This window comes from Pelobates fuscus, chromosome 6, assembly GCF_036172605.1.
Source record: "Pelobates fuscus isolate aPelFus1 chromosome 6, aPelFus1.pri, whole genome shotgun sequence".
Taxonomy (NCBI): Eukaryota; Metazoa; Chordata; class Amphibia; order Anura; family Pelobatidae; genus Pelobates; species Pelobates fuscus.
The window spans coordinates 236,221,148-236,238,454 of record NC_086322.1 but is presented as its reverse complement, the minus strand read 5'-3'; the positions used below and the strand labels follow the sequence as shown (position 1 = coordinate 236,238,454).

Below are 17,307 nucleotides of genomic sequence, written 5' to 3'. Positions count from 1 at the left end.
ATAAATAAAAGGATGTTTCTTAACTTGGCACTTAAATCCAGTGGGAGGGAAAGGGATCACCATATAGAAACAAATGCTAATTAAACATGGTTTAATGAGATACATGGACCAAACTAAATAAGAGGTTCGATAAATGTACAAAAAGAACAGATGGGGAGTGTTTAGCTAAAACAAATTTTCTATCTTTTTTTTTTTTTTAAATAATCTTTATTACTTCCCTTCAAAAGTTTAAGTTGGTTTTACCAAATGTATGAGTTTCTCTTTAAATGTATACATTCTTTTAATTAATACTACTTATACATGATTCCTGTACATTTGAAAGGAAGTTTCCACATCTAGAATAGAAGTATACTTCTATGATTTACATCTTACTCCCCTCATTCATAAGGCAAATCTCTTTAGTGAATAGTATGTGGAAGTTCTAGAGAAAGCGATGCTCAGGGTTTAGGGTCACAAAAATGTTATACTTCCTGGTTCAATATATTTGTCAAGCCCTGTTAGAATTTGAGTGTCTTATCTCTGGCCTAAATACATAACAGATGAGTTTCCAAAGATGCTCGTATCTACTAAAGTCTGCTAGCATATGTAAATATAATTGAGTAAATGTATGTGATAATTACAAATTAATTAGATTATAGAAAAACTTGAGTTGTTTCTAGCATCTGGAGACCACCTCCACCCTCCTCATCTGCATTAAAAATGCAGATTTTAACCACCCACTTTACGCTTGTCAAATGCATTCATCCTGAACTGCATTGATAGACTGAAAACAGTGGACTAACCCACGTCCATCATTCTTGGCAAATTACCTCTGTCAAGGTTGGACATTAAATTCTTAATGCAGAGGTGTAAATTCTGTGTGGGTGGGAGGAAGACGTTTCTGTATGTAGTCAAACCTATCCTAAATGGACAGATACTGTAAACAATATAATTAATGCACTAAGTTGTAATTATGATGCCAAGACCTTCCATTCACCTTGTTGAGGCCCACATTCTGCAACTGTACCAAACATTACCGGGATAGACACCCTAATTCTCTCCTTTTAACAGATTCAGCACCTGTACACGGACCAACTAAAGGTAGGCAGGGTGCTGAGAATCTGGGAGTTGTTGGCTGTGCTTTGTCTCAGTCTGCGATGTAGTCTTACAACCCCAATGTGTGTGTATTTGCTGCCCCTTCTTCCAACATCTGTCCTTTTTTCTTATTTTACAACTAGAATTTTAAGCAGGCTTTTTTGTTTGAGAGGTTGTGATGCTGTTTGTACATGAATAATGTCCTTTTCTGTGACTTTCAGATACTAACTACAGGCCAGGATCTCTAAAATACTGTAGCAGAGTATAATTCCTATGGGCAGAGTCCTTGATTCAATTTCCTTATTGTGATCGATTTTATTTTTTATATACTTGGCCCTTTCATAATAATCAGTAAAATAAAAAAACAATTCTAGCATCCATGCCAACTTTAAGTCAATTTAAAATATGTCCTTTTAATACTGCCCCTCACCAGTTTCAGTAACAGGCTGAAGATGAGCCAACAATTTCTGGTCCCGACTGAAGTAAAATTATTCATTACTCTTGTTGCCAACATGTGATTAATGAGAATCTGGCCTGTTGGTTGTAATAAAAGATGGGAGTTTGGTAATGGTGGGTACATTTATCTTCCACTTCACTAATTAATGATTTTAAGGAAGTCTTTAAGATGTTTTCAGTGTTTTGCTGGATATATAGGAGTTCATTTTAATGCCCTTCCACAAGTCCAGAATTGCCTAAAATTGTTAATATTTGAAATTTACACATAGTATATAAATGTAAAGGGTAGTGTAGTCTATGACCAATGTACAATATTGAATCCTGGATAATCATGCATCTAACTCAGGATTGTCAGACTAATTTTTTCCCCCTAAGATGTCCCTTTTACTTCTCTGTTTAAAGTATAGCTAATACATATTACTCATGTGTATAGTATATTTGATTTTAGTATACATATTGGGAAGCTTTCCACTATCTACCCCCTTCCCCTCTGACAACCACCATTTTGTAGTGCCCTTTTGTAGGATTGCATTTTATCTGGCAGAAGTTATGAATTTGTAACATATTAACAGAAGAGAAAACATTTGGGGATCTGGAGGAGTGTAGCGAACTAATATTTTGTATGATAAGGAGGAGGGCTCTCTGTGCATAGTTTGTAAATTATGAACTCCGTGGAACCTTCAGTCATTTGAGGGGCACATACCATCCGCATCTCTGGTTCTCCTTTGTTTTCAACTGAATGTTACAGAACAGTGGAGGCTGTTATTTCTATAAAATTAAATAATAAAATTCAAAACTATTCAAATATTCATTATTTTGAGCATGAGATTGCTTTAAAGACTTGTGGGTATTTGGTCCGCACTTTGATAGCTCTGATTTAAGTTTGTAAAATTGAATGTAGGTAACGATTTCTTAAACTTGAGCAATAAATTACAACCTAAAAAACAATCTTAACAAGCAATCTTTTTTTCTGGAGTCCACTTAAAATGAATAATATTAAACACACACATACTTTTTCCAAGGGTTTATTGGACTTTTTGACGGGCCATGGGTGTAATGTAAAATGTTTCTTGATAGCTTCAAAGAGGTTACATACTTTTATTTTTAAAGGGCACTCCATGGTGGGCCACCCAGTTTTAAATATTATAGCAATATGACATTATAAATATGCAAAATGATATTCCCTCTTAAGATCCTTTTTTGGAAGCCATTTTTCAAGATCTGCTTATTTTGCAGAGACTATGAAGTAGCTGAGCCCCTCAGCCAATCTTGGTTTTGCTATTGAATTCAGTAGCAGATTTGCACCTATTCTATAGAAACAGGGTGTCAAACATATGGCCAGGAGACCTGAAAGAACTTCTTCTTGTCCATGCTTTTAATTACATTGTTTGAAAACCGGGTAAGCGTCTTCCGTATGTGGGCATTACTATGGTCCGTTTTGTCACATCCCAGGATCATCTCTTTTAAAGACCCTACAGAACAGGGTGATGATGTTAAGCAGCAGTGAGAAATTATGTCAGTCACTTCACTGGACTGCCAGTGATGCCCTCAGGTTTTATTGCTGTGAAAACTTTAAATTACTGCAAGTATGCTTGCTGCAAATCTCTCTGCACACTCCTAGAATTCACTTTTCACTTCACTTTGCTATAAGCACATCACATTACTGCGGTAGAACTTTTTGATACAAACTTTTGAGCATTATTGCTGTATTGCTCTTGTAAGAAATTATGACCCTCTTACAAGGATATTCTTTTAGGGAATGTGTGACAAATAAGACACAAACACAAGTGTATAATAAAATGTATTGTTAATATTAATTTAAGGATACTGTTAGATTTTAAAAAGGATATACACATTACACATTATAACCATAGTCAGTCCAAAACCAAAAGATACATAATAAAAGGGCAATACTTAAACATTTCAATTGAGGTCTTCCCCTTGCGCCTTCATCTTGGGTAATCTGGGACAGACTATCAGTTCACCATGGCCCTGCTTGCTGTGCTGTCCTCTCCAAAGAGACAAAAAGAAGAGAGAGAGCCTTCCTTGGATGTTGTCCTTTTAAAGACTGATTCTTGGAGTAATAAACTATAAGTCCCAGAATTCCTTTTCCCTCCCAAAAGTGGTTTATCCCGCCCTCTTTCTCCAGAGAGTTCTGTCTTTTCATAAGTCTTTCCCTTTGATCTCTTCCCTCCAGCTACACTGTAACATTGAGTAAGATGTGACCAGATAGGGTTGGTTTCTGGGTAGGTTAGACAGCTTGGGAAAACACACACACTTCCATGGCTACACCTAGATGTTAATTACTTTGGTCTTCTGATAACATACATGGAATACTGGAGGACACTGGAAAACATTTAGCTGAATGTTGTACAATGCAATTGAAAGCCTTGATCCTTATCACACTGTTTTCATGTAAATGACCCCAACTTGAGAAACCAGTCCCATACACAGAAAGGTATATACAATATTGCAGTTTGGCATATCAATTTCTTACAGTCCCCACCTAGAGGGCGAATGACTCAAAAAGAAAATGAGCCCTCTCAAAGAAATACAGTATTTTATTATGTGTGTTTTAAATGATTGTGTTTTACTGAGACACAAATGACTTGACAACCACATATATTTATAATTTAGGGTACTGCGAGGCATAATTTAGCCGAATCATTGAGACACTCACAGTTATCATATTTCACCAATAATTTGAACTCCTTCAGCCATATTCGTAACCTTCCATTACCCTCATAGGCTCAGCATCACTGCAACCATTAGATTTCACTCCCATCACGCTCAGTTACCTGTGCCACCAGCACTGCTTCCACCACACTGTTCCTTTAATCCTGGCCCTGCTTACTTTGGGCTAATAGGCCTCTGACCTCTGTCCACCATGACTCCAGGTGTATTTTCACACCAACAGCAGTTAATTTGCTGTTCACTTACATAGTGTATTAAAGAGACCACACAAGGGAGAAACACAGTTTATTGTTTGGAGTGGGGATCTGAGTGAAGGTGTTTGTGCACGTTTATTGAGAGTTTATTAAAAGTTGTATAGCTGGAGTGGGTTTGTGTTTGAGCCCTTGAGGATTTTTAATAATTTTTTTGATAGGCCCTTGGCTTCCGGAAATTAAAAGATTCTTAGCACAGAAAGTGTGCAGTGTTACATTATGCAAATCACTAGTGGTTTGATTATCATCCTTGTCTAAGTATTACCGTCTGGATTCACAAGTGGTCATCTAAAACATTGTAAACATAAATGTGAGTAAAATGCCACGAGTATTAATGTGTACTAAGTAATACATCCTCATAACAGTATAACATTATTTACTATAACCTTACTAAAACAAATATTTAACCCTTTGTGGATAACCAAATAGAGCAAATAGACAATGCAAAATCATATATTGTCACTCACCCCACTTTGACCCAAGACAATACAAAATACACAAAATTGTCTAACTTGCCCATATTCTATACCCCCCCTTGAGAGTATAAATTAAACAAAAACAAACAAAAAACAAACAAACAAATCATAACCACTATCATTCCATTGTTCACCCCACCTTGACTCAAGGCAATCTACCATATACCCTTTAGAGTGTTAAATACAATAAAAAGCATAATAAAACAACAAAATCAAAGGAAATGGAGAGAGAGAAAAAAGTAGATTGAATGCTACCATCACCGTAAGTCATTGAACTGTATACAAAGTTTGGCAGCGTGCAATCTAAAGAAAACTGACAATGGTCTGTTGCCTTTCAAAGATAAAAATCAAAAATCAGCTTGAGGCTATTTTTTGTTGGTAACCAAATGAAAAAAGACAAACAAAAATATTTACTGTTGTGAACCAACAGACAGTTACACTATCACATCTCTCCAGTGTGATCAACGTATAAGCCTCACCTTGGCAACAATTCACCTGATCTAGAATATATAAAACTAGTAATCCAGCATCAAAATACAAAAATAAAACATAGCTGGCAGTGCAGGCGTGCTAAACTAATAAAAACAAAAATAATTTGGAATTTTGACCACCTGACTGTAATGAATGAGTTTAGAGGCTTATCCTTAATATGAAAAAATATATAAAAATACATATTAAGGTCCTCTATAAACTGGAACTGTATTTTTCCTGAAATAAATAAACATGTTAAATGGTTGGTCTTCTCTCAGGTCTATATTTTTCTTTCTTCACAATTGGCCTCATCTCCATATTTTTCTAAAAAACAAACTTTAAGAGAACGTTAATAACACACAACTAGAATAGGTCATTCAAGAGAGACTGTATCTCTTATCAGATTCTTTATGTTAACCATCTCCTCCAATGTACTTAATTGTGCCTTGAGACAATCCAGTTTTACAAGGAACTCATTTCGTTCACATGTTAGAGCAAGATTTTCTGCCTTTAATTGTCTATTGTGTGCTTTAAGCACATTGTAGGGAACCCAAGGGTCTGTGGGGGGTTTACTGTTGTTATCTCTTCTCTGTGATCTCCATCTAGTATTAATTTGATTATTTTTATTTCCCTGAGTCCATCTATCACACATGGGCCTTTCATGATGAATATGCACATCTGATTTACAGAATTTTTCAATATGTCCCATCCTACCACACCTAAAACATTTAATGGTTTTTATATGTGGGGACTTTCTCTGATTGATATATCTGTGAGGTTGGGAACTTTGTAACATTGAAACTTGTATTTTATTTACTTTTTCTTGATTTAGTAGAATTGCTTCAGCCCTTTTTAAGCAATTCAGTATATTTACAAAGGTGTCCTGTGGGGACACAGTTAAACCAATTAACTCTCGAATATCTGGCAGTGTCCTGTTAAGTAATGCTTTCTTATATGCATATTCATTCTGATCAGCATGTGCTCCAGGTGGAACAGTCAGTTTGAAAAACACAAATAATCTATTTACAAACCCTTGAACAGACTCCCCTCTGTTCTGAGCACAATTACCAAAAGCAAAATGATGATTTATTTCCTCTAGACCAAGAACGTTTAATAACTCTGTGATAAGTTGTTGCTTGGTTCTAGGTTCTATAAAAATCTCATGTGGCAGACTTGCTCTTAGTGGCTGGTCTGTACTAGCAAGTATAACGTCAAAAATATCCAATTCATTTAAGTTCCTGTGGATTTTTTCAAATTGATCAATTTTTATCATTACATCTACTGGATCATCATCCAAGCTTATACATCCCAGTTCTTTGCTCAGTGCAATAACCTCTGTACGTTTTAAGGAATGGGTCACAGTAGTTTTATGTGTTACATTTCCCTGTGCATCCACCATGTGCTCTGTAGAGACAGGTGCCATTTTTGCAGGAATACTGCACTCAAAATCTCTTTCATTATTATTAAGTTTATGTTTTAAATCATCAATATATTCAAGGCAGGCAGAATGATCAGCCTCTTTCTGGCTACTGGAAGCAAGGATTCTAATAGCACCCTCTGCATCCTTCAGCCTTTCTACAAGCTGCACATTACTACTGCGCAATTCCTCATTTTCCAGACGCATTTGCTGACTACCTACACACAAAGCAGCAGCATTTTGCGCAGACAGTTTAAATGCTTCCACATCATTCTTTAAATTTAAAACATCTGCCTCTAATTTCTCTTTCTGCCTATTTAAAGATTTATACTTCTCCGCAATCCAACGGGCAGCATAAATCAAAGCAATTTTACCATTAGATTTGGACAATTTCTTTTCAATAATTGCCCTGGCCACATAATCCTGAGCATTAAGCCACGGATCTAATGCACCATCCATACATTTAATTATTGCTTCTGGATTAGACACCTTAGCAATCTTTTTCAATAAATTCTCCATCATTGACAACGCACAATTCACTGAAATGTCTATACACAATATCTGAACAGTATCGAAAAATCAATTTACAATCTATACACTTATGAATATGCTTATAAATCACACTAAATCCCTCCTACCTGGGCTCGCCAATTATGTAAGAAATTATGACCCTCTTACAAGGATATTCTTTTAGGGAATGTGTGACAAATAAGACACAAACACAAGTGTATAATAAAATGTATTGTTAATATTAATTTAAGGATACTGTTAGATTTTAAAAAGGATATACACATTGCACATTATAACCATAGTCAGTCCAAAACCAAAAGATACATAATAAAAGGGCAATACTTAAACATTTCAATTGAGGTCTTCCCCTTGCGCCTTCATCTTGGGTAATCTGGGACAGACTATCAGTTCACCATGGCCCTGCTTGCTGTGCTGTCCTCTCCAAAGAGACAAAAAGAAGAGAGAGAGCCTTCCTTGGATGTTGTCCTTTTAAAGACTGATTCTTGGAGTAATAAACTATAAGTCCCAGAATTCCTTTTCCCTCCCAAAAGTGGTTTATCCCGCCCTCTTTCTCCAGAGAGTTCTGTCTTTTCATAAGTCTTTCCCTTTGATCTCTTCCCTCCAGCTACACTGTAACATTGAGTAAGATGTGACCAGATAGGGTTGGTTTCTGGGTAGGTTAGACAGCTTGGGAAAACACACACACTTCCATGGCTACACCTAGATGTTAATTACTTTGGTCTTCTGATAACATACATGGAATACTGGAGGACACTGGAAAACATTTAGCTGAATGTTGTACAATGCAATTGAAAGCCTTGATCCTTATCACACTGTTTTCATGTAAATGACCCCAACTTGAGAAACCAGTCCCATACACAGAAAGGTATATACAATATTGCAGTTTGGCATATCAATTTCTTACACTCTGGCTTAAACTCCTACATGACTCATTACTGTAAGTTATATTGTTATAACGGTATGTGAAATATATATGTTCACATTATCTTTTGCTCTTCAGAGTAATGAATTTGACATTCCTGCCATAGTGGGTTACTGTATATGATATTTGCTTTCTTTGGAGTGCAGCATATCCAGCAGACTCCAACTTGTTACTTGTAGCTTTATTCAGAGTTTGTTGTATGCAGATACAGCTCTCCTATAAAAGCATGAGCAATCTATGTATCCAAGTACTTAACTTTTCAGGTTTAAAAAAATAAAATAAAAATATCTATTTTATGAAAGTGGAATATAGCTGATTAGACAAAACAAGTGGCTGGGATAATGCTAAAAGAACAAAAAAACAAGTATATTTTTGCATGATACTCTATCAAGTTTTTTTTCTTCCACTCTGGAGTGTCCCTTTTTAAGTATTTGTTTCTGAAAATAATTACGGTATGTTATGGTTGGTACAAGTGAAGGGTTAAGACTCTTTCTAGAATGGGCAATATGCTGTCAGTGCTGTGTTGCTTGTTTCATGTCACAGCTCTGCTTGGCTCTGACTTTTTTAGTCATGCTTTTTGTACATGTATATTACTCACATAGATGACACCATGCGCTCTTTTACAGCAAAGGCCACCACTCTTTTCAGTCGTCACACCAAATCGATTGTATGGGGCATGCAGACACGGGCTGTACAAGGCATGTTGGATTTTGATTATGTCTGTTCAAGGTCGGAACCGTCTGTGGCTGCCATGGTTTACCCTTTCACGTAAGTAGCCTGTTTTTTGTCATTTTGCTTCCAAGCTGTGTATGTTTTTCAAATGTATTAAAGGGAGCTTGGGTCTATGTGCTCATACCATGAAGTGCCCGCATTTTTGCATTGTCACTCCTCTCCCAGGTTATACTGGGATGTGTTCCTGGTGAACAGAGGTTCATCCAAGCTCTCATTCGGTTGCTTTTCGGACATGTTGGTATTCAAAAGTGTTTGTAGGGTGCCTGTATGGATGTGTGTGCATATAAATGTGTATTAGTTATAGACCGCTCAAAGTCACGAGTTATAATATGCATACATTTTCCATCCAGCCACTTCAGAGAATTGATGCAGCATTTCAAGACTCAAAGCACTTAATTATGTAACGTCCCTTTTCCCTCTCCCTGTTAAATAGTGGAGATCACAAACAGAAATTTTACTGGGGTCACAAGGAGATTCTTATACCACTCTACAAAAACATGGCGGATGCGATGCGAAAGCATCCTGAAGTAGATGTACTTATCAACTTTGCCTCATTAAGATCTGCATACGACAGCACCATGGAGACCATGCACTTCCCCCAGGTCTGACTTTTCTGTTAATTGTACATAAAAGATATGTGCGTTCTAGTTTTTTTTGTTATTTTAAAAAGGGCACCTGTCATGGTATTCACAGTTTATGATTATTTTAAATACAGTTTCATTTATACATTGTGAAAGCAAATATATAGTTTTTATTTTTTTATAGATATTTATAATTTACATCATGACACCGCTTCTATTCCAAGGAAGGATAATATAGCATTGATTGATAATCATATGATTAATGGTGTTTGCACTGCCTAAATAGTTGTGGTGTCTTTTTTTTTTTTGCTCACTCTTTATAAATGGATAACTTTTTATCATCCCTTTCTATATAGATACGTACTATTGCAATCATTGCTGAAGGAATACCAGAGGCTTTAACCAGGAGGCTGATAAAGACAGCTGATGAGAAGGGAGTCACCATCATTGGACCCGCAACAGTAAGAACATTCCCCAGATTTCATGTAGTTGCTGGGAAGAAATATATATACTGTATGTATTTGTACTGTGGCAGGATAGCCAGGCTCTTGATAATGAACTTCAAATTCAAGTGTCAGGATAAAATAGTAATGCAGTTTATATGCATTTTCCACAGGGCATACAATGCTAGGCTTTACAGAAATAAATAAAACAAAAAGAAGATAAATCCTATGCCAAGTTGATGACTTACTAAACAATAGTATTCTTAACTATCCAACTGGCAAGCTAATCCAGTTCCCAGTTTGACACAGTTTAAACACAGCACTTTAAAAATACAGTCATTTACACAGTACCTTTGCTTTAGAGTCTTAGGCTTAACAGCCTCCTTTCTCCCAGCTGTTAGACTCTCTGATGCCTTCAGAGGCTTACCTTTTAAATCACTAGTGTAGGTGAATTACTTTTTCCTGAAAGGGCTGACTTCCTCCAATTAACGCTATCATACTAGGAATAGTGCTCCAACCTGTTACTGACATAAAGAGCCTCTCTGACCCTGCCACTGTGTGTGTGTGTGTGTGTGTGTGTGTATGTATGTATGTGTGTGTGTAGATATATATATATATATATATATATATATATATATATATATATATATATATATATATATATATATATATATATATATATATATATATATATATATATATATATATATATATATATATATATATATATATATATATATAAATATAAATATCTCATTCCTGGACACTGAGAGAGAACTTAGACCTGCTTGAATGCTACTACAACAGCAGACCCAATGAGAGAGGCTACATGAAACATATGTGGGAGTTATGGATGGATAAGAGATCATCATCTACCCTAACACCAAAACAGCTGGTTACACAACATTTGAACATCTTCAAGAGAATTCTAGTGTCACAACTGGAAATAAATAGACTACAGAAGAATTAAACCATACACCATGAGGAGGAAGAAATTCCCATACCCACATTCTTACCTGTAGAGAATGGTCAACCAGAATCCATACCCCAAGATGGCATAACAACAGATCTAAGGGAAATGATCCTACAAAAACTAGCAGTCGTTAACCTGCGGACAAGACTACCGCAGATCACTGTAAAGCAACCACCAGACGGCATACTAGCTAGGGATCGACCGATATTGATTTTTTTTTAGAGCCGATACCGATATTCTGTGAACCTTCAGGCCGATAGCCGGTATAATTTGCCAATATTCTGTACATTTACCATTTTGGAAAATAAAAAACTATTTCTAAGGGTAAATGCACAAAATATACATGCCACGTGTAGTGGATGCAGTGTGTTTAGACAGGGGAGCTGTGTATATGTGTGTAGTGGATGCAGTGCTTGTGCAGTGTGTGTTTGTGTAGTGGATGCAGTGTGCATTTGTCTAGTGTGTATATAATGAAAGCAGAGTGTTTGTGTAGTGTGTGGGTAGTGTGCGTAAAGTGAATGCAGTGTGTGTAAAGTGAATGCTGTATATACAAAATGCAAAGTGTGTGTTTGTGTAGTGTGTGTGTATATAAGGAATGCAGAGTGTGTGTATTTGTGTAGTGTGTTTATATAATGCAGAGTGTGTGTGTTTGTATAGTGTGTGTATATAATGCAGAGTGTGTGTGTAGTGTGCATTATATAAACACACTGCACAAACACACACTGAATAATATAAACACACTACACAAACACACTGTGTATATAATGCAGTGTTTATATAATGCAGTGTGTTTGTGTAATGTTCATATAATGCAGTGTGTTTGTGTAGTGTTTATATAATGCAGTGTGTGTTTGTATAGTGTGTGTGTATATAATACAGTGTGTTTGTATAGTGTGTGTGTGTGTGTGTGTATAATGCAGTGTGTTTGTATAGTGTGTGTGTATATAATGCAGTGTGTGTTTGTATAGTGTGTGTATATAATGCAGTGTGTGTTTGTATAGTGTGTGTGTATATAATGCAGTGTGTGTGTGTATATAATGCAGTGTGTGTGTGTGTATATAATGCAGTGTGTGTGTGTGTGTATATAATGCAGTGTGTGTTTGTATAGTGTGTGTGTATATAATGCAGTGTGTGTTTGTATAGTGTGTGTGTATATAATGCAGTGTGTGTTTGTATAGTGTGTGTGTATATAATGCAGTTTGTGTTTGTATAGTGTGTTTGTATATAGTGTGTGTGTGTTTGTATAGTGTGTTTGTATAGTGTGTGTGTTTGTATAGTGTGTTTGTATAGTGTGTGTGTTTGTATAGTGTGTGTGTATATAATGCCGTGTGTGTTTGTATAGTGTGTGTGTATATATAATGTAGTGTGTATATAATGCAGTGTGTTTGTATAGTGTGTGTGTGTGTGTTTGTATAGTGTGTGTGTGTGTTTGTATAGTGTGTGTGTATATAATGCAGTGTGTTTGTATAGTGTGTGTGTATATAATGCAGTGTGTTTGTGTAGTGTGCATTATATACAAACACACTGAATTATATACACAGTGTGTTTGTGTAGTGTATGTGTATAATAATAGAGTGTATGTGTGATGGGGCATTTTTTATTAATTTTTTTTTTTTATATTAAATTATTATTTTTTAATATATTTAATTATTATTATTTATTTGTTGTTGTCCCCCCTCCCTGCTTGTTGCCTTGCCAGGGAGGGGGGATATGTTAATCCCTGGTTGTCCAGTGGCATTGGCTTAGCTAGGGGAGGGGGGGGGGGGGGCAGCAAGCGTTTACTCACCTCCCAGCAGCTCCTCCAGCTCCCCAGTGTAAATCTCGCGAGACCCACGGCCGTCAGAGCTGGCCGCGGGTCTCGCGAGATTTACACTGGGGAGCTGGAGGAGCTGCTGGGAGGTGAGTAAACGCTTGCTGCCCGCCCCCCCAGGACCGCCGGGCTTGTAATGAACCTGGCGGTCCTGGGAGGTATCATCGGCAATATCGGTATCCCTATTGGCCGATACCGATATTGCCGAAAATACCAAATATCGGCCGATTTTATCGGTAAAACCGATAATCGGTCGATCCCTAATACTAGCTGCAGTTAATGAAGCATTGTCCACAATCCCATCCTGCACATTCACAGAAACGAACAGGCTCATATATGCCACAGTATCAGTGGTCCTCCAGCTACTTGACTACAAGATCAGGCTCAAACAGAAGCCATGCCCACCATTGAAACTACGACTGGAAGCCAAGATAAAGACAACACGGAAGGAAGTTAGTAAACTGGATCAACTTAACAGACGTGGAAAGATCAAAGATAGATCCTGGCTTCTGTGGAAGTACAAGAATTTGCCCATACCGGAGGCACTGGAAACAGCTAATCATAGACTGACAGCACTGGCAACCAGACTGAGCAGATACACCAGAGAAACCGAGGCTAAGGGATTCAATGCCCTCTTTACCAGATCCATCCAAGGTGTATGCACAGCTACAGGGTAGCCACCATATCTCCTCACAAGACCCACCCAGAGCTGAGGCTGAACAGTACTGGAAGAATATCTGGGAGCAAGAAGCATCTCATAACACCGAGGCCCAGTGGCTACTAGATCTGAAAGCAGACCACTGCATGCTGGAGCAGGAACCAGTCCTCACAATCGAAGATATCCAACAGAGAGCAGCACACATGAAGAGCTGGTCAGCCCCAGGACTTGACGTGATCCACAACTACTGGATAAAGAAGTTAAAAGCGCTGCATAAACACCTAGGAGCACAAATGAACCAGCTTCTAGCAACAGGCTCCCACCCTGATTGGCTAACACAAGGCAGAACAATACTGGTCATGAAGGACCCTCACAAGGGAACAGCACCATCCAACTACCGACCAATAACCTGCCTCACCACAACATGGAAACTCATGTTAGGCATCATGGCCTCCAAGATCCAAGGGCATATGAACAATACTCAGAAGGGGATTTGAAACAACACCAGAGTATCAAAACACCAACTACTGGTAGACCAAGCAGTCACAAGGGAGTCTAAGTCCAGACAGACCAATTTGTGTATGGCCACACACATGGATACTGGAATGCTTGGCTCTCTACAAGGTCAGCAAGACCATAAAAGCCTTCATCAAGAACTCGATAGGCAAGTGGAAAACAACTCTAGAAGCCAATTCCAGGACACTAACTCAAGTGAACATTAAATGTGGCATATACCAAGGTGATGCACTATCTCCAATGCTGTTCTGCATAGGCCTCAACCCACTTGGCCAGATCATCAAGAAGAGTGGATACGGATACAGGTTCAAGAGTGGAGCCACCATCAGCCACCTAGTCTACATGGATAACATCAAGCTGTATGCCAAGAATGAGCGAGACATTGACTCACTGATCCACCTAACTAGGATATACAGCAAGGACATCAGAATGTCGTTCGGACTAGAGAAGTGCGGGCGGATGATAGCAAAAAGAGGGACAGAAGGAGTTGAAGTTCCAGAAGGCCACATAGAAGATGTCGAGTACAGCTACAAGTACCTGGGTGTATCACAAGCGCATGGCAACCATGAGGAAGAGGCAAGGAGGATAGCAACATCCAAGTACCTCCAAAGGGTCTGACCGATCCTGAGGGCCCAGCTCAATGCCAACAGCAAGATCCAAGCCATCAACACATATGCCCTACTGGTCATCAGGTACCCAGCTGGAATAATAACCTGGCCAAGAGAAGAACTGGTCACCATGGATGTCAAGACCAGGAAACAACTAACTATGAATGGAGGATTCCACCCGAAATCCAGCACCCAGAGACTGTACACCTGCCGGAAGGAAGGAGGTCGGGGCCTGATGAGGGCCAAGGCCACAGTCCTGGATGAAACACAGAGCAATCCACAAGTACATCATGAAGATGGCTCCCAAAGATGAACTGCAAAGGGAATGCCTGAGACTTCCACAGATCGAGGATGCAGAAAAAGAGGAGGTTCTTTGGCAAGACAAACCTCTCCATGGGGTGTACCACCGGCAGATGGTGGATGTGGCTCACATGACCAAATCCTACCAGTGGTTGGAAAAAGGAAGGACTGAAAGACAGCACTGAAGCACCAATCCTAGCAGCACAGGAGCAGGCACTCGGCACCAGATCAATGGAAGCTGGAATCTACCACACCAGGCAAGACCCAAGGTGCAGACTGTGCAAAGAGGCATCTGAGACCGTCCAGCACTTAGTAGCTGGATGCAAGATGTTAGCAGGAATAGCATACACGGAGAGACACAACCAAGTTGCTGGGATTGTGTACCGAAACATCTGCACAGAATATGGATTGGACCTGCCGAAGTCCAGATGGGAGATACCACAAAGGGTAGTTGAGAAAGACAGGGCTAAGATCCTGTGGGACTAAAAGATCCAGACAGACGAGCAAGTGCTGGCCAACCAACCAGACATCGTGGTGGTAGACAAGGAACGAAAGACTGCAGTTGCGGTGGCAATACCCAGTGTCTATAACATCAGGAAGAAGGAACATGAGAAGGTGGACAAATACTAACGACTGAAAGAACTAGAAAGGATGTGGAAACTTAAAGGACCACTCTAGTGCCAGGAAAACATACTCGTTTTCCTGGCACTAGAGTACCCTGAGGGTGCCCCCACCCTCAGGGACCCCCTCCCGCCGGGCTCTGGAGAGAGGAAGGGGTTAAACTTACCTCTTTTTCCAGCGCCGGGCGGGGAGCTTTCCTCCTCCTCTCCATCTTGATCGCGACGTCATCGGCTGAATGCGCATGCGCGGCAGGAGCCGCGCTCGCATTCAGCCGGTCGCATAGGAAAGCATTTACAATGCTTTCCTATGGACGCTTGCGTGCTCTCACTGTGATTTTCACAGTGAGAAGCACGCAAGCGCCTCTAGCGGCTGTCAATGAGACAGCCACTAGAGGATTTGGAGGCTGGATTAACCCTCATTATAAACATAGCAGTTTCTCTGAAACTGCTATGTTTATAAAAAAAAGGGTTAATCCTAGAGGTACCTGGCACCCAGACCACTTCATTAAGCTGAAGTCGTCTGGGTGCCTAGAGTGGTCCTTTAAGGCAGCAGTAGTCCCAGTTGTGATAGGTGCACTCGGGGCTATGACTCCCAAGTTGGGGGAGTGGCTTCATCAGATTCCAGGTGGGACATCTGACATCGTTGTCCAGAAGAGTGTAGTTCTAGGAACAGCTAAGATACTGCGCAGAACCCTCAAACTCCCAGGCCTCTGGTAGAGGACCCGAGAATGAGGATTAAACATACCACCCAGGAAGGGTGAGAAAATCAATATATATATATTTTTCCTGTAGAAAAATAACTAATAATTGTGACATGCTGAGCTCATATCTTCTTTCTCTGTGGAAGTTTATTTGAAACATATCTATGTGCAGGTTGGTGGCATTAAACCAGGATGCTTCAAGATTGGAAACACAGGAGGCATGCTTGACAACATTTTAGCATCTAAGCTCTATCGTCCTGGGAGCGTTGCCTATGTTTCTCGTTCTGGAGGAATGTCCAATGAGCTTAACAACATAATTTCAAGGACAACAGACGGTGTTTTTGAGGGTGTAGCCATTGGTGGAGACAGGTATGAAAAGTTTATGTTTGTCAGCAATTCTGTTTTAAACTTCATTTATTTATTTTTACTTGCGTGTTTAAACAGTGATAAATATATTAAAAAAAAAAAAGTTACATAGTTACATAGCTGAAAAGAGACTTGCGTCCATCAAGTTCAGCCTTTCTCACATTTGTTTTTGCTGTTGATCCAAAATAAGGCAAAAAAAAAAAAAAACAGTTTGAAGCACTTCCAATTTTGCAACAAACTATTAAAAAAAATCCTTCTTGACCCCATAATGGCAGTCAGATGTATCCTTGGATCAAGCAGCTATTACCCTACATTGAAAAATTATATCTTTGAATATTCTGTTTTTGCAAGTATGCATCTAGTTACTGTTTGAACATCTGTATGGACTCTGATGAAACCACTTCTTCAGGCAGAGAATTCCACATCCTTATTGTTCTTACAGTAAAAAAAAAAAACCTTTCCTTTGCCTTATATTTGTATAATGTTATCATATCCCCTCTCAGGCGATGTTTTTCTAAACTAAAGCGGTTATGTTAAAACATATCAAGTTTTACTGATTTGGATGCCCTGTCTTTTCTAAGAATTCTATTTGTCTGAAAACATCAGAGCAATGGTTTAGACCCCATATTTCCTGTTTGTACATGTTTAGTGTAATGATAATTTAAAAACCTTTCATCACTCCTTGCACATTAGGTATCCTGGATCCA

The 17,307-nt window shown here is 38.7% G+C and overlaps 1 protein-coding gene across 2 annotated transcripts in view; it reads left to right on the top strand.

The window, feature by feature from the left end:
• The window catches only part of ACLY (ATP citrate lyase), a 119,768-nt gene that overhangs the window by 78,330 nt on the left and 24,131 nt on the right, over positions 1-17,307 (top strand). Inside the window, exons 14-19 of one of the 2 annotated variants that reach the window (XM_063458891.1) lie at positions 1,051-1,080; positions 8,919-9,060; positions 9,458-9,626; positions 9,962-10,066; positions 16,407-16,603; positions 17,294-17,307. The exon at positions 17,294-17,307 is cut by the window's right edge and continues 68 nt beyond it. In XM_063458891.1, the coding sequence (XP_063314961.1) occupies positions 1,051-1,080; positions 8,919-9,060; positions 9,458-9,626; positions 9,962-10,066; positions 16,407-16,603; positions 17,294-17,307 (657 nt within the window). The remainder of the gene's footprint in view (positions 1-1,050; positions 1,081-8,918; positions 9,061-9,457; positions 9,627-9,961; positions 10,067-16,406; positions 16,604-17,293) is intronic. The other variant, XM_063458892.1, reaches the window with a different exon arrangement.